Source organism: Desmodus rotundus, chromosome 12 (genome assembly GCF_022682495.2).
Source record: "Desmodus rotundus isolate HL8 chromosome 12, HLdesRot8A.1, whole genome shotgun sequence".
In the NCBI taxonomy this organism is placed as follows: Eukaryota; Metazoa; Chordata; class Mammalia; order Chiroptera; family Phyllostomidae; genus Desmodus; species Desmodus rotundus.
This window is the reverse complement of record NC_071398.1, coordinates 79,624,625-79,646,587: the sequence shown is the minus strand read 5'-3', so window position 1 is coordinate 79,646,587 and position 21,963 is coordinate 79,624,625. Positions and strand designations below refer to the sequence as shown.

At 52.9% G+C, this 21,963-nt stretch overlaps 1 protein-coding gene across 4 annotated transcripts in view; it reads right to left on the bottom strand.

Annotated features, from left to right (window-relative positions):
* Window positions 1-1,803: 1,803 nt before the first annotated feature.
* Window positions 1,804-21,963, bottom strand: part of ADAR (adenosine deaminase RNA specific) — a 40,885-nt gene continuing 20,725 nt past the window's right edge. For 3 of the 4 annotated variants that reach the window (XM_045204196.3, XM_045204207.3, XM_024573547.4), the window contains 14 exons: window positions 20,501-21,927; window positions 18,528-18,711; window positions 17,920-18,068; window positions 17,213-17,357; window positions 16,889-17,079; window positions 9,393-9,540; window positions 8,890-9,061; window positions 8,498-8,591; window positions 7,801-7,923; window positions 7,391-7,524; window positions 5,653-5,835; window positions 5,080-5,192; window positions 4,614-4,741; window positions 1,804-4,468 (listed from right to left, as the gene is read on the bottom strand). In XM_045204196.3, coding sequence (XP_045060131.2) covers window positions 4,231-4,468; window positions 4,614-4,741; window positions 5,080-5,192; window positions 5,653-5,835; window positions 7,391-7,524; window positions 7,801-7,923; window positions 8,498-8,591; window positions 8,890-9,061; window positions 9,393-9,540; window positions 16,889-17,079; window positions 17,213-17,357; window positions 17,920-18,068; window positions 18,528-18,711; window positions 20,501-21,927 — 3,429 coding nt within the window. In that variant the 3' untranslated portion in view covers window positions 1,804-4,230. The remainder of the gene's footprint in view (window positions 4,469-4,613; window positions 4,742-5,079; window positions 5,193-5,652; window positions 5,836-7,390; window positions 7,525-7,800; window positions 7,924-8,497; window positions 8,592-8,889; window positions 9,062-9,392; window positions 9,541-16,888; window positions 17,080-17,212; window positions 17,358-17,919; window positions 18,069-18,527; window positions 18,712-20,500; window positions 21,928-21,963) is intronic. The other variant, XM_024573550.4, reaches the window with a different exon arrangement.

Here is a 21,963-nt window from a genome sequence, read left to right as displayed (position 1 = left end):
ACCTGAGGGCATTGGGTCTTTGAATTCATTCCCAAGCCAGAGTGGCCCTGGACCCAGCTGCCACCCTCTGCTTCTGGGCAGCTGGGCTGGTGTCAGAGCATCCCTCACAGCCCACTGGTGCTGACCAGCCTCCCACCAGCCAGACTAGACAGAGGACAAGCAGCCACCTTTTGAGATGCATCCCAACAGGTCCAAGAGGTCAGTGTGAGAGTCACATGGTTCCTAAGGGACCGTAGGTCTAGGAATCGTTAGGACACCTCCCTCATCCGCCCACAGTGCCCCCTTCCCCCCACACTGGCTGTGGTTGGTTGGCCTCCCTTGTCTGTCTTCCTGGAATATTTGCACTGTTTAGCCTACTCCAGGCCAGATGCACTAGGAACTCAAGATTCTGGCAAAGACAAGTTGTTTCCAAAGACGTTTTGCCTCTCATATTGGGAGGTGGGGAGGATCCTCAGGGACTGGGACTGCATGGGAAAAATGGAGAATGCAGGTAAGCTGGACTCATGCAGTTTCTAAAGAAAACTAAAGCAAAGGTCAGTGGTAACAGCTCCATTATTGTGATTTGTTGCCTTACAAGTCTATCCATCAGATGGAAATTAAATGGCTGGGCCTGTAGCAGACAGAGCCCAGAAAAAGCTCCAGGGGAGGCCCAGTCTCCTGGAGGGAGGGATGGCTGGGGCCTCCTCTCCCTGCACTCTGGGAAGTCAAGGCCGTAGTTTGCGTGGGGGCCAGAATTGCTCCCGGAACACCGGCTTGATCTGGTCCCAACTCCTTGAGCTGGTATTAAATAGCGGGCCCCCTAGATGAAATGCAGGGTCAATAGCAACCCTGCCAAGAAAACCCTGTGGTCCCCCAGGGCAGTCTGCTCTCCTGCCGGGTCAGGGAGTGTGGTGGGGAGGCCAGCCATGCTCCCTCCGCAGCCGCACCTGGCATTCGCACCTGGCATTCGCCTTAGGTGCACAGGAAACGGTCCACGTTCTGAAACACCTGGGTGCTACATTTCCCTCCAGGTGGGACCAGGAGCTGCCCGAGAACCAGAGGGCACTGGAGGTTCCTGAGGCACCCCAGCGGACAGACACCTTATGCTTCCCTGTCTCTAAAAACCGTCCAGCTCACCCAGCACCAGTGCAACCGCCCCCCCCCCCCCCAGTCCTTCTGGGCCCCAAGCACGTTGCTGGCCCTCTTGGCCCAGCTGCTGTCCGTGTAATGGATGAGGCTTTGTTGTGACTTAGGCCCGCCCCGTGTCCTCTGGCTATCATTTTTAAAAGGTCAAGGATGAGCTCTGCAGAAATTCTGGACTAAATGGCAACGTGGAAAGCGGTGCATTCTCTTTGAAATTCAAGACGAAGAAATACTCTGGATGCCATCTATGAAGTAAAAGGCAAATGGCCTATCTCCTGAGCCCGCAGCCAAGCCAGCCCTGGTTCGGCTGCAACTTGACTCCAAACACGCACGTTCCCTTCAGGTGGGGGGAGGAGAACCGCCTCCGGCAAGGAGAGGCGAATTCTGTGTGTGACTGGTGATACAGTTCTCAAGGGATATTTTCCTCCCCTGGGCCTTGAGATCTTGCCTGTGAAGTCTCTGGGAACCAGGCATTTAAGGGGGGCTCTGATGGGGTGGGGGGGACAGGTACCTGGGGGACCTCACCCCACCCAGACACAAGCTCGCCTCACAGGCAGGCCCGATGAAATGGTGCCCTTCTGCAGGCAGTGGGTGGCCCTCTCCTCAAGTGCCAGATGCAGCGGTTGCTGTTGCTCGAAGTCCCCCACTTTCCCCTCCCCCAAGAAATCAAGACTTGAGGCCTTCTACCAATTCAGATTCTTCTTTTATTTGGGAGGAATGTGTTCTGTTAGTCACTGTTATCAAGGGGCACACAAAGCAGAATCGAAAACTGACTGCAGCCATCATGGCACCCAAGTCCCTGCTGGGGCTCTTCCCTACTCTGCTCTTGGGCGTCTCTGCCAAGACCCCAAAAACCAACAAAATCCCTTCGTAGTGAGTAAAGGAAAGCTTCAAGCAGCGACAATTTTTACAGGTGATTACTCAAAGAATGCACAATAGCCACAGTTCAGACAAATCAACTACAAAGATTATTAAAAAAAGGTGGGGGGAGAGGGAGAAGTGGGTGCTGCTTATTAAAAACAGAGTGGACAAATGAAGAGAACAGTTTAGGCGGGGGACTCTGCCTCCTCTGTCCCGTGTGACTGACGGGCATGGGGGGCAGCGCAGCCGGGCAGGGCCTGACAGAGGCTTGTTTCCAGCAGACCGGGGGTTCGGGGGGCCTTGCTTTCTTCCTGCAGCAGAAACCAAACACCGCAAGGTAGCTAGACAAGACCTGGGGCAAGCGGGGTTTCTGGTCTTTCGAGAGCCCTGTGCTCCTGGTTAAAGAGCTAAGTCAGAGATTCTGGTGCCTGAGATGGACCAGGGGGGGCAATATTCTGAGGAACCAGTGGGTGACACCCTCCAGCCGGAAGAAGCAGAAGATCAGCTGCCTCTGAGGCAGAACTGAGTACTGTGCCTTCAGCAGATTCATAGGACGCAGGCAGGCAGGCTCCCTCCAGACGACGGGCACTGTCTCCCTACGCGCTCCTTGGGACACGCTGGTGGTCTGCAAAGACACCCTTAGTGTGTTAATAAAACTTGGGTTTCTCATTTGGTCAGTTTTCAGGAATAGTAGCTACAAGAACAAAAGTGTAAATGTGGAGGTACCTACTGTTGAAGAGGGGGGACAGGTGGGGTTAACCAGTCAGCAGTAGGCGGGGCTGGGGAAGGATGGGAAACCATTTGGGGGTGCTGGCTCAGCATGTTCACAGATGAAGAGGGAAGATTCCTCCAAAGAGGCCGGCTCAGGTCTCAAGGCGCCAGGGCCTCTGTGCCTCTCTGGAGCGCGTCTGCCTGACTCTGGCCCAGAGCCAGGCCCCACAGGGAAGCTGAGGCTCTGACCGCAAGTGTCATTAGCTTGAGGTGCAGACCAGGGCTCTGCCTCATGGAATTTGAGGACAGCCTGCCCGTTCCCCTACAACTTCTGTCCCGTCAACCCTGTACCACTCCCTACCAGGCAGGGAGACCTCAGGTGTGTGACCTGCCCACGAATAGCCTTCTGAAGCTATCTAGCAAAAGGAAAGCAGAATAAATGCTTGGATAAATGGAAAGTTGTATCTGAATTTCAATCTGTGCAATTATAGGTTATGGCATTCTTTTAAACACTCCTAATTCACCCACTACTTAACTGGCTTCCCCTGGGGTCGCTGTCGTGAGAAGTACGCTGGGTGGGACAGTGGTCTGACCCCACAACCACAGCGGTCCTGCCTTGCTCTTGCTAAGTCATGTTTACTTAAGGAAAGAGGACTTGCCCTCCAGGCCCTAAATCCCGCACAGGCAGGACAATTCCTAGGAATGCTTAGGAGGAGGGACAGCTGGGAGCCTGGCGACATTCCAAGGTGTGTCTGTGATCCCCAGGAAATGGCTACTGCTTGGGCAATCCCTCAGCCAGTCTGGCTGGCCCTCACCTTCCCTGCCACCTGGGGAAGGGACGCACTTTGGAGAGGCAGCTGTGTCTGCCTCTGGGCCCCTCCCGAACTGGCTAAAGTGCAAGATCCGAAGGTCACTGAGTATTACGTACAGATCCCAGTCACACTGGGCACCAGGAATGAACTGGCTGCAGTTTCAACCCCCTGCCCTTCTGTCTCACCAGATTCTTTAGGTCCCCTCTTCACCTGCTTGGAGGAAAATGAGAAATAAGACCGCAGAAGGGGTGGAGGGGAAGCACAGGGGCTCGCAGATGAAATCACCCACAAATGAGATCATCAGTCCCTGACATAACTCACAGAGCTGACTGGAACCTACTCAAGACCACAAGAGGTCAGGGAAGCAGACAGAGGGAAAGGCAGTGGAAAAAACCCACACAGAACTGAAGAGGAAATGGGTTGCCGGTGCTCAGTGACTGCTTACGCGTCGGGTGCCGAGAGGAGAGAACCCCTTTTCTCTCCCCTCAGGTCTCTGCCTCGTCGCTTGGGAAAAGAGAAGGGGCCTGGAGAGACCTGTCCTCGTATTCCCAGAGGAAGCAGGACAAACAGGAACCCCAAGGTCTCAGTATCACCAACTGTGGTTCCATTAAAAGGGGAAGAGAAAGAAAATAAAAGGCCCTCACATCCAATGTGATGAGGGGTGCTCCGACCTCCCCCCCTCACCCCAGTGTGAAACGCCCCACCCCGTCAGTCGTGGACCACACTATACTGGGCAGAGGTAGAAGTTCTTTTCCTCCTGGGGTTTGCTTATCCAATTCCCGTAGCCCATGTCCTTCAGGCTTTTTTTGAAATAGTTCTTGGCTGTCTCGTAGTCACGGGCAGCTTTCTTGGCCTCACCATAGGAGAGTTTAAGTAGATCCCTGCGGGCCCGGAAGGAGCAGAGCCTCTTAAATAGAAGAAAAATGTTCTTTTTGGAGACCCGGGACAATTCATTCCGTGGCCTGGAAATACAAAAGGCATTCATCACTCAGCCGGGACCAGAAAAGGCGGGGAGCCCTGGGAGGGGCCACCATGGCGGGAAGGGCAGCTCTGGAGAGTGGCAAGCATGTCGTCCCTGTGGGTCACCACTGTGTTCCCACTCCTTACCCGTCCACGGTGCCCCTGGTCCCATCCAGGATCTCCAGGTCATAGCCGTCCGCCAAACACCAGTTGACGCTCGTCTCCTTGGTCTTCCCGGACTGCCTTTTGGAATCATATACGCTGACTCGGCCAACCTAGGAGTCCCAGGAGCACCGGGAAGAAGACGGAAGCCGCTCAGGAAAAAGGCGTTGAAACAGGGGCTCAGGACTCGAGAGGGAAAAGGGACGGAGGACTCATGGCCTTGCCCCTTCTGTAGGGTTCTGGGCGACTAGACTCGAGGTATATTAACCCCTGGATTCAAATGAATTCAAGACAAAAAGGGGGGTAGCTGTGGGCAATCAAAAGAAGAAAAGGGTAAGTTCTTGGGGTGCCAACTAAGGCTGCCTTTGATTACACTGTACATTTTTGCTCTGCACACAGATTACTTGAAAAGGAGAAAAATGTCAAGGGGAAAATATAAGGGGTTCCATACCTTGGGGTGGTTGACAATAAAGGGGTGTCGTAGTCCATCCTCAAATGCACTCCCATCTCTTGTCACACGACAGCAAATGGCACGCGTCAGATGCCCTTGGCTGAAAAGGTAACCTGGGTATGAAAGAGAAACGTGCACACCTGTGTTTGTGCCGTTACGAGCAGAGGCATGCTGGGGGGCACCGTCAGGAGAGGAGACACAGCTCCCTGGTTCAGGCGGCTGAACCGTGGCTGTGGCTGCGATCACAGAAGATGTAAGTGACATGTCTAAGGTTCCAGGTGAAGTCAGGGCTGGGGAGACCAAGGAGACAAAGACACTGCGCTCTTAGGCTGCTGTGTTTCTTTCATTCATCTTGAAGAGACCTGCCCGGCATGTCCTTACCTGGGCTTGCTGCCTAAACCAATCTCCCCAGCGTGACGGACCGACGCTTGGAATCAATCACTGACGACTGAATCAAACACACTTTGAAAGGGGGAGACATCATGCTAACACCTGGCCACGAAGCATGCAGTTTGCTGAGATCTGGGCACTAGAAGGACAGACTGGCCCTGGCTCCCAAGACAGGTCCCTTACCCAGTGTGACAGATTTGAGATACACGGGCTGTAGGAAGTGGGTCAACAGCGCCCCTTGCAGGCCCAGCACGTTCCAGCGTAGGATTTTGTCACTACAGGACATGGTGCGGAGTCTCTCCCCGAGCCGAATGCCGTCCCACGTAGGCACGATGTCACTGGACTCCACTGGGATGGTGCCTTCCCCTGCGAGAGACCTGGGTCAGACCCCTGGGCCAGAGTGCGGTGTTTGTTCCGCAGACTCCGGCCACAGGCTACTACTCATGTTTTCGTTCTTCACACGTCCCACAGCACCTGCTGTGTGCGGGGCGCTGTGCTCGGTGCTGGATAATCGCGGTGAGCAAAACGAAGTAAGATCCTCACCCTCCCAGAATGTTTGTGGAGGTGTGAGGACAGAAAAGAGACGGGCCAGCACCAAGCGGTACAGCTACACAGACGCAAGCTTCTAGGCGGTAACTGCGCTCCGAAGGCTTTAAGGGGCAGCAGGGCCCTTGGGGTAAAACCGCCAGAGGGGCTGCGACGCGGAGAAGGGATAGCCAAGCGTTCAGACACAGGGACCAGCAAAAGCAGAGCCCGAGGAAGCGAGGGGGTGGGCTGTTCAGGGAGCCGGATGAAGCAGGTGCCGATGCCGGGTTTGCTTTGATGGGACAGGGAGCGGAAAACCATTAGAGGGTGGCGGTTTGTTCTTTTCCAAATGACAGCTGTACTGAGAGAGAACTCACCCACTTACAGCACACAACTCTGATTTTTTAGTGTATTCACAGCTGTGCAACCATCACCCTGATTGATTTTAAAGCATTTTATTGTCTCCAAAAGAAACCTCCGTTAGCAGCCGCACCCTGTCTCCCAACCCCTCCCAACTCTCGGCAACCAGTAATTTACTTTGTTTCTATGGCTTTACCTATTCCGAACATTTTATACAAATGGAATCATGTATGTGACCTTTCTGTCTGGTTTCTTTCACTTATGTTCTCAAGGCCCACCCGTGACGTAGCATGTATGGGTGCTTCATTCATTTTTCAAGGCTGAATAATATTCCACAGTATGGACGTGTCCCTTCTGGTTTCTCCATTCATCAGTTTGGGCATTTGGTTGTTCCCACTTTTTGTTATGATAAATAATGCTGCTGTGAATTTTCACGTACAAGTTTTGTGCGGACAAAGCTCGTCATTTCTCTTGGAGAGAAAGACCTAAGAGCAGCTCTGTCCACACTTGAGGACTGTGAGCAGGCAAGTGACACAGTCTGATCACGTGTGAGGGTCGCTCTGATGACTGCAGAAGGGAACAGCAGCAGTCGTGAGGACACAGGAAGAGACGTCAGAGGCCAGTGGAGAAGGAGCGGGCAGACAAGGTGCAGAACCAGCAGCAAGCCAGGGGGACCCAGGCACGTGGCATCACCCTCTGCAGGGCTTGGGTCTGCACCACTTCTTCTCTCCGCCCTCCCTGGAGGGGGCCCTATCCATCCCCAGGGCCGGAAAGATCAACTAAAGGAGGTTGACTCCCACAATGCCACTTCCAGCCAGGCCCTCTCCTCTGAGCTCTAGATGGTTGCCTCTGACTCCTATTTGATCTTCATCTTCCTGCAGACATCTCCCCCACCGGACCTCCCCTCTCCTGGCGAACAAGATGCCAGCACCCCGGCGGTAGCTAATGGCAAAACCGTGGCAGCTGTGTCCTCGCCCCTGTGAGGGGCCTGGGTTCTGCAGAGCCCTCAGCAGGGGAGGGAGGCCATGCCACTCACCGTTCTCTACCTTGGTGCGCAGCTTGCCTTGTTTAGGGTTCTCGAAGACAGGGTAGTGGCGGGAGTCTGTGCTCTCCACTGCACGGTCGCTGCAGGACTTGTCAAAGAGGGCGCCGTCCCCGCACGGGGCCGTGCTGAGGAACAGGGGCGGCTATTAAAACTCGCCCGGGCAGGCGTTCCCCATTCCCTGAGCTCAAACACTGTCCCTCGCAGTGGAAGCAAGGGACTTTTTCTGAAGCCTGTCATGGGTGCCCGGGGTGGGCAGACTATATGTGGGACTCATTCCACACCAGGGTTGGGGGGGGGCGGCGGCCAAGTAATCGGCTCTGACTTAGGGACTAGGGGAGCATTCTGACACCACACCGGGCAGCGTGGCAGGGCCGGCGCAGACGGCAACAGGCAGGGCAGACCTGATATAGAGATGAAACGACACGGTCTTCTTTATCTGGAGCTTCTCTCCTCCCCTAGCAGGTTCAAATATGCTGTCCTTCGCAGTCTGGGGGCTGTACTTCATCAGCTCGTTGTAGAGAAACCTATGACGAGGAGTCTGGCTGAGAAAACGTGGGGTTCTGGGAAGAGCAGTTGCTCTGTGCTCTGATCTCAAGGGAGAGCCTAAACGCTGCGGACCTCCCATGGTTTCTCAGGTAGAAAGAGGTGGTGGGAATCTCCACGGGAGACCTCAGCATTTCTTAAAGCCAAGGCAGCCAGGGCTAGTGTCCCTTCTGCCAGGAGCTCCCCGCTGCAGCAGGGGCAGGGGTTCCAGGGCAGAGCAGATGTGTTCATGGACCACAGAGGCTGTGGCTTCTCCCCGAGTGTCTCCACCACAAAGGAAAGGTGAACTGGAGGAGAAAGCTGGCAGGCCAGGGGCTTTAAAGATCCTCAGATCCACATGGAGGGCTTCCTCATCCCTGAGGTCATTCTGTGCTTTTTAAAAAAGGCATGAAGCTGAGTTGGCAGAGGAAGGGAGAGCACTCAACCGCAGGCCGAGAGGCGCGTGTGCCTGGGTCACGGGTTCAAGCGGCTGTCACTGGTCAGTGGCCTGCCCGCCCAGTGGGTGCCAGCCTCAACGCCGGGCCGGGCAGTGGCCGCCCCGCAGGCCCCGCTCACCTGATGAAGCCCCTGCGGGAGATGATCTCTGCGTGGCAGTCGTTGACAGTCTCCCCCTTTAGGCTCAGAGAGTCCCCTTTCACACAGCGATTCCCTGGAAGGGCATCGATGGTAAGTGGGGAATTTCCACAGGAAGTGACGATGAAGAGGGGGGAGGCTGTCTGTTCTTAAGGCTTGAAGGCAGAGACGCCCTCAATTTATCAATACTGACTCCCACACTCCTGCCTGGGAATGAGAATTCGCTCCCCACTCTGAACGAACCGTCACCACACTGATACACAAGTGGGTCTCTTTCCCCGCCTTAAACCCGCCCCCGCGGGACGCCAGGAGAGAATGGCCAGACCTGCTCCCAGGCACCGTGCTGGGGGTGCACGCCTCAAAGCCTCACCGACCTGTCCCCAAGCTGACCACAACCCCCAGGTCCTCGGAGTCCTTCTTCATGATGATGGCAGCCAGGATCTTGCGGCCGAGCAGGGAGGGCTGGAAACTGTTGGTGAGAGCGTTGAAGCACCGGTGGCTCAGCATGGCTATCTGGTCGTGGAAGGTGCTGCCGGTGAGAGGGAGCTGCGGGGACAGGAGGCCGTGTCAGGGCCGCAAGACTGGGCCGCGGCCACCTCGTCTCAGAGTGGGCGGGGAGACCACGTTCACGCGACTGTGAACCGTCTTCCCCTCACACCTAGTGTCCCGGTTCCGTGTGCTATGAGGCTAATATTAAAGCCCAGGTATAAGTCCTATATTAGCAACTAAAAGCTAACTCCACCTAGACAGGAGCCAGCTGGACCCCCAAAAAAGAGAGCACAAAAGTAGACGTCTTAACTGTCTTTGGCTGTGCTTCTGGGGACCTTGAGAGGAGAAGCATAGTTCTTCTGAGACTGGCCCCTGTCCCTGGGGTTACCTCTGTGAAACCCATGCGCTCTGCCTTCTCGTTCTCCCCAATCAGGACGCGGAGAGCGGCGTCCGCTGCCTCCTGCTTGCCTTGCTTCTTGCTGTGCGCACAGACGGCTGGGAACCAGCGACCTCCAACTTTCGCTTGGTAAACAAACCTTTGGGATGAGAAGCAGGGAATCAAGACAAGCCCCCAAACTTGTGGCAGCTGCGGGAAAGGGGGGGCACCACTGAGGGGCAGCTGGTCCTGCAGCGCGAGGCCGGTCACTCGCACAGCTGTGCCTGAGGCGGCGCTGCCCAGACTTGGGACGCTCAGGGATCGCAAGGTGGTTTCTGCCAGATTCAGATACCACGTGCACTGCTACTTATGAAATGTTTTCCCCTGAACTGACTCTGTTAAAGTGCAAACACGTTTGAAGAGGAAATGCCATACTGCGAATGAAAAACCGTGCCACTCGCCCTCATTGGAAGGTGGCCGTGAGCTGAGTACAACGAAGTCATTAAATCCTGACCTGGCACCGCGGCCCAGTAGGCTCCAGCCCGGTCTCCTTGTAAAGGAGCTTCGGCAAGTACGACCGGGTGTAAAGAAACACTAACGCCCAACGTGGACTTTCTTCCTAAGCAGAATCGAGAAGCAAACAGCTTCCTCCCCACTTGAACCACCAGCGTTTAACACTCCGATTTGCCTGATTCCATTTCCTCATCAGCTCAGGAGGATTAACCTCAAGGAGTCAAAATGTCAAGGTCTGCCTTAGACCAGGGAACCAAACTTTCATGAGGAGACACTTTTTAATTCCTGGAAGCCTTGAGATGGACATCGGGGATGGGAGGGTGCCTTGGGCATGTGAGCTGTGCTGACCGCACAGGGCTTGAGCGGAGCAGGGAGGTGGGCACCGCCGCTGGGGCCCCTCCCCTTCCGGTGGGGGCCACACAGAGGGAAGAGCAGGATGGAGCAAAACGGCGGGCGCACCAACCAGACCAGGGTTCAAGAGCCCTAGATGCCAACCAGATCCTAATCTGCCGGGTGGGGCCCCTGCTTTGGCTAATCCAACTGCGCACGGGAAAGGCTTCAGTATCGAGACTTCACAGCTCAGGTGGTAACAGGCGTCGGTCTTCATGTGCGCCCACGCGGGGCTTCCCGCTGTCCATTCCTTGCTTATCCTAAGCACTGCAAGCCTTTGCTCCTTACTTTGCCGCTGCCAGCAGGTTCGGGCGGGGCGGTGGGCTGAGGTTCAGTGACGGAGAGAGCAGTGGACTGAACGCCACGGGAGAGCGGGTGGAGGGCTAAACTGTGCAGGATCTCTGCCAGGGATCCTGAGAATTTCACGACGGTGCTGTGTGCCTGAACATACATCATACATGCATCTATGACAGAACTTGTGAATTATGCAAACAGAATCCTTTAGCGCTGCACTGTCCAAAATGGCAGCCACTAGCCACGCAAGGCTATTATTAACTTCAATTAAAATTCAGCACCATTAATAATTCAGTTCCTCAGTCACACTAGCCACATTTCAAACGCTCAATAACCACATACGGCTGGTGCTTAGCCTTTTCAATGAAATGCTAGGGACGGGAGCAGCACTGGAATGAGTTAAGAAAGTGAAGACAAGTTTAAGTAATTTTTGTCTTCACTATAATTCTTTGGAGAGGTCTGGCTGTGAGGGGAGCAGAGACCGGGTGGTACCGGGAGGGACAGGCACGGCCATGTCTACAGGCTGACGGGAATTTCCCAACAGAGGGAGCAGCTGGTGATGAGGGAGGCAGGCAACTGAAGGAGCAGACTGGAGGAAGGGGCCCCCGGGCCCAGGGACGGGGAAAGGTGCTCCCTGCATCTGGCGTGGACGGAAGGACAGACGCAGGTAGGGAAGTGGATTTGCTGATGACAAGGTAAAATATTTGTCACGTGAGTATTGCTATTTTCTCTATGAAGTGTGGATTAAGGTTACCAGTTTAGCGTGAAGAGAAGGGGTTTTGGTGGAAATGTGAAGAGCCAAAGGTCTGAAATAGTTTTTTCAGAGCAGGAAAGAAAACTCAGTACAAAAATACAGCGGGAGAAATGCTGGGAAGGGGGCAAAAGTGGGAGTGGGAGCAAGTGGCGGCCCCTTACTCGGAACCCTTCAGTGGGTCTCCGCCGCTTGTATGGTAAAGGCTACAGGCCTCCCAGGCCCCAGGGGGCCCCTCACCCTCCAGTCTCACCTGGTGCCAGGCCTCCCCGCAGCCCTGGCGTCCCACCACAGTACTGCAGGGGACTCTGGCCCTTGCCTAGCACCCCCACCTTCACCCTCACCTCCGTTACAGCCCTGCGCTGTGATGAAGGGTCTGTGGTGCATTCTCTTCATCTTCCTCACTTCTCGGGGAAGCCCCCTCCCCTCTCCTTACTGAGTCAAGTCCGGCCACACAGGTTCTCACTGACTGCATCACGCAGCTCCAGCCCTTTGTAATGCGTATCAGCGTGAGAGCTACATTTCACCTGATCGTTAGTATCTGGCTCCTGTACTAACAAGTCAGTCTCTGCTGAAGGAATAAAGCAGGGAGATCAGCACACTACTGCCAGGGGTTGTGTGAGCGAAGACAGTGGCTTAGCGCAGAGGGAAACAGCGGAGAAGAGGAGGAAGGGGTTTGGGACAGAAACGAACAGAAGCTGAGTGTGCGCGGTGCTGTCACTCCCCGAAATGGGACAGACCCAGCACGGAAGGCCTTAGGGAGCCAAAACCACGAGTTCTGCTTTGGACACGTCGTATTAGAGATGTTTACCTGAGAAGTGACAAGCAAGCAGCTGGACAGAGAGGAGTCTGGAGCTCTGAAAAGGTCCCCAGCATTTCGATACTGAAAGCCGTGCAATTACTGAAGGTTGCCAAGAAGAGAAAAAGGAGAAGAGGAGGACCTGGCATGGTTCACAGTAAGAAGGAAGTAACGTGTGTTATTGTACTAGACGTTCAACAATTGTGGCTTCTAATTAGCATTTCCCCTCCTCTCTGCGGCCTTCCCCGACCCCCCAGGAGACACTGACCACGTGGTGCACCCTGCCCCCACAGCACGGGGCATCGCCTCCATGACAACGCCCTGCCGAGGTCTCCTGTCTGCAGCTGGCTGCGCGCAGGTGGTTTCTGATCTTCAATGTAGTTCACAGAGAGTTCTTAAGTTCGGAATGAATGACTGACGTGAAGTCCCAGAGAGGACTTACAGAAGATTACTGAAGAGAAAGAAATACTTGAAGGATGAGGTTAAAGACAGGGAGTGTGAAGGGTGTGAACGAGGAGAAAAGCAGCTGGAGGGAGACCGTGCCCCTCCTTTCTGAGCTGTCTTTGAACAGAGGGCAGAGTCCCACTGGTCTAACTCATTCTAAACGCATCCGGCCCTCTCGGCCGCCTCTTCTAACTGGGGCATGCTGGTTTTCAATGACGTTAAATGCTCTCATGTGTCAGTAAGGAGGAGCAAGCCAAGGAAAGATGGACAAGGACAAGGGCAGGCAGTTCACAGAAAAGGAAGTACAAACAACATACCATCAAGAAGAGATGAGTGACGTTGCCTATTACTGAAACAAGCTAAGATACAAGATACCACTTTAATGAGTTTTCCTTAATGACTTTTAAAAATCGAAACACTGACTACCCCACAAGCAAAAATTCAAATAGTTAGAGTGTAACTCATACAATGAAAGTAAGTGTCCCTCTTCCCCTAGAAGCAAATACAATTAACAGGACTTTTTATCTTTCAGGAAAATATTCTATGCACATGTAAGCATACTACTTATCTCTCTCCCCACTTTATGCCTCGCTTGTGCATTGGGAAATTCCCTGAGGTGGTTTCACACAGATGCATCTTACTGCTTCTTAGGGCTGTTCAGTGTTCCTCGGCATCGACGTGCCGCCACGGGCTACTTAACCAGCCTGCAAGTGATGGAACTTCACGTTGCTTCAAGTCTTGTTCTTGAAATGCATTGCCACGCTGCAGTGTGAAGCTCTGTACTTGTGTCAGATATTGTGTGTGTGTGTGAGTTCCTGAAGGTGGCACTGCTGAGTGGGAGGCACCGCTCCCCACCCTTGGCTACGTAGGATGTAGCCGGTCAGTCGCGCCGCCGAGGCCTGTTGACAAGGTATGATTTATGACAAGGCCAGGAGGGGCACCCGGTCATTATTAACAATTCGTTATTTTTTCTTTTTCTGTTTTTCTCTATTTTTCTATTAGATTTAAAAAAATTCCTTATGTATTTAATATTTAAAAGTTAGCCTTGGGTCGCTGTTTATCACAAGGGCTTTCCTCCTCGGGGGCTTTGATGTGGGGCTTTGTGACCACATACCAATTTTTCTTACAGTCATATTTCTTCCTCCTTTATAACTGTTTCATGTCTTGACTGTAAGGGCTTTTCGCCACCCCAAAATTAAAAAAAAAAGTCCTTACTTTTTATCCAGGGCTTTTATGATTTCATTCACTTTATATTTAAGTCCTGGATCAGTGGAATCTGGGTGTGGGGAAGGAGATGTCCGGGCTGGATTCCTTTTTGATGGACAGCCAGCAGCTTCAACACCATCACTGAGTGACCCATCACTTCCCCACCGAGCTGGAGCCTCATCTTTCTAAGGCACAAAAATCCCACTCACGTCTCCGTCTACTCCCAGGAGCCTCCTTCCGGCCCACTGGCCCGCCTTGCTACCCACACGCCAGGACAGCACTATTTTAATGTCTGCTAGCGCCAGTTACTTTATCAGTTTTCCTACCCTGGCATCTTTATTTTTCATGAGAACTTTAGAATCAGTCTTCTAGTTCTAAAACAAATTTTAGTTCTAAAATAAATAAATTCCAATGGTGTTTTCTTGGGATCACATTAAAGGTGAAGATTAACCTGGGGACAGGCACGACCAGTAAGTCATTCTATCGGGTTTCCCCACGTCACCAGCCCTCCTTCAGTTCTTCAGCAGCACTGCACGTAAGGCAGAGCCCGCATACGATGAGGTCTGTCTGGAAAAAGTCCAGCCATTTTCAATACAGCGAGAATGGCTTGTGTGACGTCAATGTAACCTGGCAGCGAAGGACAGTGGACTGGAACGTGCATGCGGGAACAATGACTTCACTGCACCAGTCAGCGCAGCAATGCAGCTGCATCAAACTTTGCGTTAAGCTTGAACTTTCCTCCATGGAAACTATTTGTATGATGCAGAGGGCCGCAGCCTCGGGCAACTGGTGACTGGCAGCTTCATCATGATAACATGCCTTGTGCAGATTTTTTTGGCAAAACTTCAAAATCACCCAGGTGACTCAGCCCTCCTACAGCCCAGACTTGGTGCCTTGTGACTTCTGGCTTTTCCCAAAACTCAAATCACTTTTGCAAGGGAAGAGATTTCGGACCATCGATGAGATTCAGGAAAATATGACAGGGCAGCTGATGGAGACTGGGAGAACTGTGTGAGGTCCGAAGGTGCCTACGTTGAAGGGGACTGAGGCGTCACTGTTCTATGTACAATGTTTTGTGTATCTTGTATCTTCTTTAATAAATGTCTCTGTAAAAACAGATTTTTTACAGAGACATTTATAGAGACATAGTACCTGGTTGGATACCTGCCGGACAGACCTCGCACTTCCCACTAGGAATGTGCCTACGCTGTTCACGTTTTGGTTGCTGTTGCAAATAGGCTATTTCCCGCTACGTGTTCTAATTGCTTATTGCTGTACACAGAACAGTTCTTTATTCTTACACGTTACTCTGTAAACCCCCCCCCCGCTCTCCTAAACTTCCCCATGTCTCTAACAGTCCTTCAGTTTTCTCATGAATATGCCATGTATACAATCACATCATCTGCAAATAATGGTAACTTTACATCCTCTTTCCTCCCTTTGTACTTACTTTTCTCTGTTGACTGCATTAACCCGCAGTTCCAGAACAACAGTAAATAATGACACCTTCCTCCTGGCTTAGGGGTAGTTCCAGGTTCAACCCTAGGTGAGTGGCTGGCTTCTGACTTCAGACATGTATTTTTATCATGCCAGGGAGGCACTAAATAATTCCACAGACTGGATTTTTTAAAAAAGTCTGAGTGAATGTTGAATTCACTAAATGACTTTTTGGAATTTTTCTCCCTTGATCTATTAATATGGTAAATTACAATAAGAAATTTCTGAATGTAGACTAATCTTTGCACTGCACTAACATGCCATTTTTCACACTTTGGAATGGCCAAGACTGAAATGCTGACGATGCCGTGCCGCTCCTGGTGTAGGGGAGAAGCCGCTCTTATATACGGGGCGGGGCCCCAGTAGGTCTACAGTGGTTTGTATGGAAAAGCAGTGAGTAACAAATAATACAACAATAGACTGTGTTTTGCATAATCACAACTGTAAATCTAGTTTTGCCCCACCCTACATTGCTGATGGAAGCATAAGCTGGTATAATTCTCATTGGAGGATGGCTCAGTTGGGTGGAGCACCCTCCCATGATGGACCAAGGGTTGTGGGTTCAATCCCCGGTCAGGGCCCGTATAGGAGGGAAATGGTCGATGTGTCTCACTCACATCCGTATTTCTCTCTCCCTCCCTTCCTCTCTCTAAAAGTCAACAAACACACCCTCAGGTGAGGATTAAATAAATAAATAAAACTTAAAAAAAACCTACATGACCCATGGCCCAGAAACTCCATACCTGAAAGTTTACACCACAGGTGTGCATACACACACGTGAGCAGACAAGCGTGTGGTACATGGACAGTCACTGCGGGGCTCACACCACGGACGTGCACACACACGCGAGCAGACAAGCGTGCGGTACATGGACAGTCACTGCGGGAGTGTTTTTGATGGTAAAACCAAAACCAACCTAAATGTCATTGGAAGTTGGTTAAATAAATTATTAAGGGAAGGGCGTCAGCAGTACCAACATTCACTTTCTTACACCAGGGGGACTACATCGGCGTCCATTTTCGAAGAGACCCTTCATTACCTCTGGTTTAATAAAACCATTTGAAAACAGTCAGCGACTACTCAATGAACACCATGTGGCTGTGTACAAGCCTGACGACCGATGCAGCGGACCTGCAATGACCTCTGAGATACACTCGTAAGTAAAGGAGCCAAAGCATCGCACAGAAGAAGTGTTGCATACTTATTTTTCTTTACAACAGAAGGGAAAATATGCTAGTATGTGCATGGCAATTTCTAAAAGGACTGAAGAAACTAGTAATAGTGCATGCGGGGTCAGGGAAAGGAAACTAGAATCCGAGACAGAAATGAGACATTTTGTTGCGTACTTTCTGAATCAGCTCGAGTGGTTCTCTATGCATATATGTAGTTCTTTCAAAGTAAAATTAGTTGAAAAAGATCACGCTCACTGAAAAATTGACTCTATTTTCAAGGTGGCTGATCTTCTAGGGGCTGCAGAGACAGGGCTGGACTTGCTCCCCTCAACTTGCCCCTCCTGTCCCGTCGTTCACAGCTAATGCTCACCCTTCCTTTCCCTGGATCACACGCTGTCCCCGCCTGTGACACACGGCCGCCGCTAGCACGGGAACACTCACTTGGGCTCGTGAGGAGGTCCGGACTGGTCAACCAGCTTGAACTCAGCAGCGAAGCCGTGGGAGCGGGCGTATTCTAACAGGCCACCCACGGGGTTGGTGTTCAGGTATCTGACGAGCTCACCGATCCTCCTGACCTTGTTGGGCATCGCAGATTCCAAGTTATCAAACGATTCTGTGTTGGTACTTCCAGGCTGAAAGAAAATTAGCCCAATCAAGAGGGACCGACCATAAACACTTAAGGGAATTCTGAGGGATTCGCGGGCAACCCTACACCATCCTGCTGCTAAAAATGACCCGTATCTTTTGAGTAGGAAATGGCCCCACCTGGTTCTCGGAAGGTGTCGAGCTGGTCGCCTCCCCATGCAGGGCCTTCATGGCTTCCTCTGCAGCCATCTGCTTTGCCACTTTCTTGCTGGGGGCACTCGCAGTGGGGAACGTGTGGTTTCCCATCGCAACACAGTACTGGAACCTGGAAGGAGATGAAAGGAGAATTAAAGTGGCCGTGATCGAAGAGATTTACCTAGCCTCTGTCGGCTGTCACCCTTCAGGACGTGCCGTTTCCTTGCACACATTGCCTCTGGGCCTTGGCTCACGCAGCCACTTCTGCCTTGAAGAGCCGGTGCCTCTCTCTCCCTCCTCCTGCCCCCATCTCTGTGAGCCTCGCTGACCCCTACACAACACTGAGCATCGGCCTACTGACACCTCCTCCAGGAACCCTTCTCTTGCACATGTAAGTCTGCAGAGCCTCAGAGCAGAGCCGGTCACACGTATGCTCAGGTCTTGCACCGTTCTGTCCCACCACTAGTAACCTCCAAGCCGTGTGGCTCCCCAGTGCTTGATCCCTGCTTCGCCCTTTGAATTCCTAGTCCCAGATTCTCTGCCATGCCCTCAAGGCCCCCCCATCTTCCAAATCGAGAACAGGAGTGACTGCTCCGTGAAATAATCTGCCATCTCTGAGGAGGCAAGGAGGAACTGTATCTCTCTCTTTTTTGAGAAAACCTCGGCAGAGATACATGATACAAGAGATGTACTTGGGGTCATGGGCAGGGCCTTCTCTGGATAGGAGGCGGAATTCACAGGAGCTCCCCAACTTGTGCACACACTCAAGCAATGTAGTGACGGGGTTCTTCCCAGAAAAGAAGGAAGTTGCTGAAGGGGTGGTGGGCTGGGACTCTGCAGTCTGGAGAAAATGAGAGACAAAGAAAAACAAAAACAAAACAAAAACAACTAAGAAAACATTGGCTAGTCCATCGGAGCAGAGGGAACGGCGATGGGAGAATTTCGTTTGGTCAACTACACGTGGAGGGCTGGTTTTCTGAAGAAAGAGGGCTGTGGGGATTTCCTAAGCATGACAGGAAAGGGTGAGTTATTTCACTGTTCTGGGTCTCTTTGCTTATCTGGAGATGGGGCTCGATGATCTTTACTGTCTCGTTCAACTCGGCAATCTGTAAGTCCACTGGGGGTGGGGGCCAGGAGGGGAGCCAGGCAGGAGCAGGTGAGGCGGGCTGGTGGGGCCCCCGGAACGGCAGGCAGCCGACACCGAGATAGGGAACCAGCTGGGAGGCCGGGATTGCCTCAAGAGGGCCAGCCCCAGTTGTGGAAAAGTAGCCCACACCCTCCCGGGGGGCAGGGCACCTACCTCCCCCGCTTCCTTCTCCACAGAGCAGTGGTGTGACTCTTCTGGGCTTCCACCGTCCCTGGCTTTAGCTTCCTCAAGCAGGGCTGCCATGGCTTTTGTAGCTGCGTCCTGCTTGGCCACTTTCTTGCTGCCAGCTTCAGCTGGGGGAAACTCTCGGCCATTGATGACAACTTGGAATTTAAATCTTGACGGAAAGTGATTAGATGTGTGAACACTAGTCTAGGCCTCCCTTCTGCCCTCTCCAAAGAGATCTTCACCCTGGAACTCCTGCTACTCTACGGGGCTTTTTGATTTGTGGAGGAGACGGAAGGCAGGCCAAGGGGCTCCTGTCCCTTCGGAGGCTCGGCCTGTTCCTACTTTTTGGAAACAAAAGCAGCCAGTGACTGCCCCCTACAGCTCATTAGAGCAAACACAGCCACAGGGGATACAGAACTAGCTCGGGGGACACCCACTACCTCTCATCTCTCGGCAATGAATTGAGGTAAAGTCTGCATGAAAAGGATGCGTTAAAACCACCACATCACAGTCTTGTCAGCAACCAAAAGCCTGCACCCTAAAGCAACTGTGGTAGGCTGTCCACCCCAAGGGCAGCAAGTGACGGCGCCTTGCGGTGAGGCCTCACCCCCCCCCCCCCGCGCCCCCCTCCCCCCCAGACACCTGCCACTCCTCAGGGCCTGTTCTTGTCCCCAACCTACCCACAGAGACACACTGCTGGTGGTTTGAGTCATTCTAAAGCTGTGTTTGTCTGACGCCTGAGATGAAAGGAATTCCCCCGTCCCCCTTAATGTAGAAAACCAGAAAGCATTTGTTCTAGGCCTCTGGACTGAACTTAGACTTCCTTTGTTCAAGCTTTCAAATTTGTTCAGCTCTTTGCTCAACCTGGGATTTCATTTAGAAAAGTAGGTCAAATTTCTTATTTCCTGGGTCTTCTGAAATATTTGAACATGGCATCAATGTTTCTTATAGCTGGAGTCCAAAGAAAGGTTAGCCACAAAACCTGCTGCTTTTCCCCAACCCTGGGGAGTGGGGCGGAGGAAAGAGAATGGCAGCCAGCCAGTCTTTACCCCAAACAGAACTAAGCCAGCCCTGGCCCCGCCAGCTTCTGGACAGACACACCCCCCTTTACTTAACAGTGCGATGACCTGTCGTTCAGACAGTGACAAGAGGGATAAAGGTGAGGCTGGGAACCCTTGCCCTTACACAACAGTCTAGGCTACTCTCTCCTGTCCTCACTAGCTGGGGTGTGGCATCACTCGGCTTCCGTGGGTTCAGCTTTCTGCTGGGTCCTGCAGCAGCCCCTTCTGGGCCCACCTGTCTTCCTCAATCTGTCTGCTGGCCTGCAGGAGCCTGGCCAGCTGTCTGGATGAGGGAATTTCTGATTTCACAGCTTACGAGCAGCAGCAAGTGCTAGCCCAGCCATCTGTGCAGGGGAGGTGCGTAAAATCAGAACCAGCACCTCCAGGAGGCAGGCAGCTGTGCACGCTCTGCACCGCCCTTTCCCTACAGGGGCAGGGGGTGGTTTGAATCCACTGCTGCTCGGGCACAGCTCACCCTTGCTCTGGGTGTGCAGCCTGCCCCGACCCATCTGCTCCTGTAGCTCTCCGGGGACTCAGTGCAGGGAAGGGGGGACTGCACATGAAGAGGTGCAGGAACGAGTCATGTCTTCGTTACCTCTGGCCTTAGCGGCAGGCATGATATTGATGCATGAACGCTAATCCTTCCCCAAGAAGAAGCTTCATTTTAGCCAACAGGGTCAACCTCCCCCTTGCTCAGCCAAGATCCTGGCTAGTCCAAGGTCTACATTCCCTCAAGAGCTAGAGGAAGGGCCGACAAGGGTGCTTTAGCCAAAAGGCAGAGAAGAGGAGGGAAAAGACAGGGGCCACCACACGGCACTGTCACGAGTCAGGCAGAGACTGCGTCAGGAGCCAGAGCGCCTGGCCCCAACCCTAGGCACAGTTCCTGGGGTCTCTTACCGAGGTTCATGGGGTGGTCCGCTCTGCTCTATCAGGTTGAACTCACAGGTCTGACTAGCGAACTGAGCATATTCTAACAGCCCGCTGATGGGGTTCTTCAGCTGGCACTCTGTCAGTTTCTTGTAGGGTGAACACCGTGGCAAGCCATGGCTGTAGAAGGAGGGCATCTCCATGATGGCTCGAAACTCACCTGGGGCTGCGTGGATGCTATTCAAGTCATCTGGGATGTCATCTGTGGCCCACTGGCCATTTTCAAAGTCAACATACCCTGTTTTTGAGGGGCCGTTGTCACGGACAGGTGGTTTCGGTTTTATTGGTTCTGGTGTGACATCTTGCCTACTTTCTAACTTTATGACCGGTTCTTGCCCATTCTCCAAGTTCCCTGTGGTTACGTTGTGTGAGGCATCTGACGCAGGTAAGTTGCAGGGAGGGAGCTCTACGTTTCTTTGGGTCTCGGGGATAGCAGCGTGAGTGGTTTCGAGGGTACTGTTTGTATTTCTCTTGAGTTGTATCCTCTCCCGCTTCTTGTCAGTCAAATACCAAATCGGAGGGGTTGTCCCTTGCCTGTAGACATCCCCCTGCCTTTCCAAGTCAATCAGCACGGCGTTGACATCTCGGGCTTTCGTGAGGCCAATATTTTTAGCCAAATTCAGAGCGGAGGACTTGAACACGTTGAACAGGTAGTTGCAGATTTCCTCCTTGATCTCAGCCATGTCAGCAGGCTCCGGAGGGTCTTCCAAGCCAGGTGGGGGGTCTCTGTCTTCAGTTTCCAAACTGGGGTCTGAGTGTGGAGCTCCCTGGCTACAACTGTCTGCTCTCGATGCTTGGCTGAGCTGGTTCCACCGCGGAACAGAGGCTGCAAGTCTCCACAAAGGGGGCTTTCCTGCCTCCTGATGCAGCTTACCCTTCTTCGCTAGAGAGTATAAAATGCGATTGATTTCCTTCTTGGGGGCTTGGAGCTTCCCAGCCAGATCCTGGGCTGTGGTGACCCCCCCTGCGCCAAGCTCCTGTAAGAGCTCTAAGACCCTGTGTTCCTGATCCTGGCTGATCCTCAGGTCCTGGAAGTGTGAGGAAAGCCTATCAACACCTCTCCATGGTGGAATCCTGCCCTGTGGGAAAGGAGGCTGGAATGAACTCTGGAGCGCCTGACTTCTGAGAGGTACACCCCTGGGGATACCCCAGATCTCCGGCTGCCTGCCTCTGGCAGGGGGTCCTGGAAACCTCGGCCAGAATTCAGGGAGGGGCAGTGGCAGTACTGGTGCCTGCTTTCTAATTAGGGGTACTTCTGGGAGCTGCCCCTTGAGAAACTCTATTTGCTGAAGCTGGAAACTATTAGGATAAGATCCTGGCCCCAGCTGCTGGTGTCTGAGTTCGCTGTGCTCATAGCGTTGAAGTGGGTTGGGGTGGTATCTGTTCAGGAAAATCCCCTGCAGAACAAGACGGAAGAGAAAGGGGATTAGGAC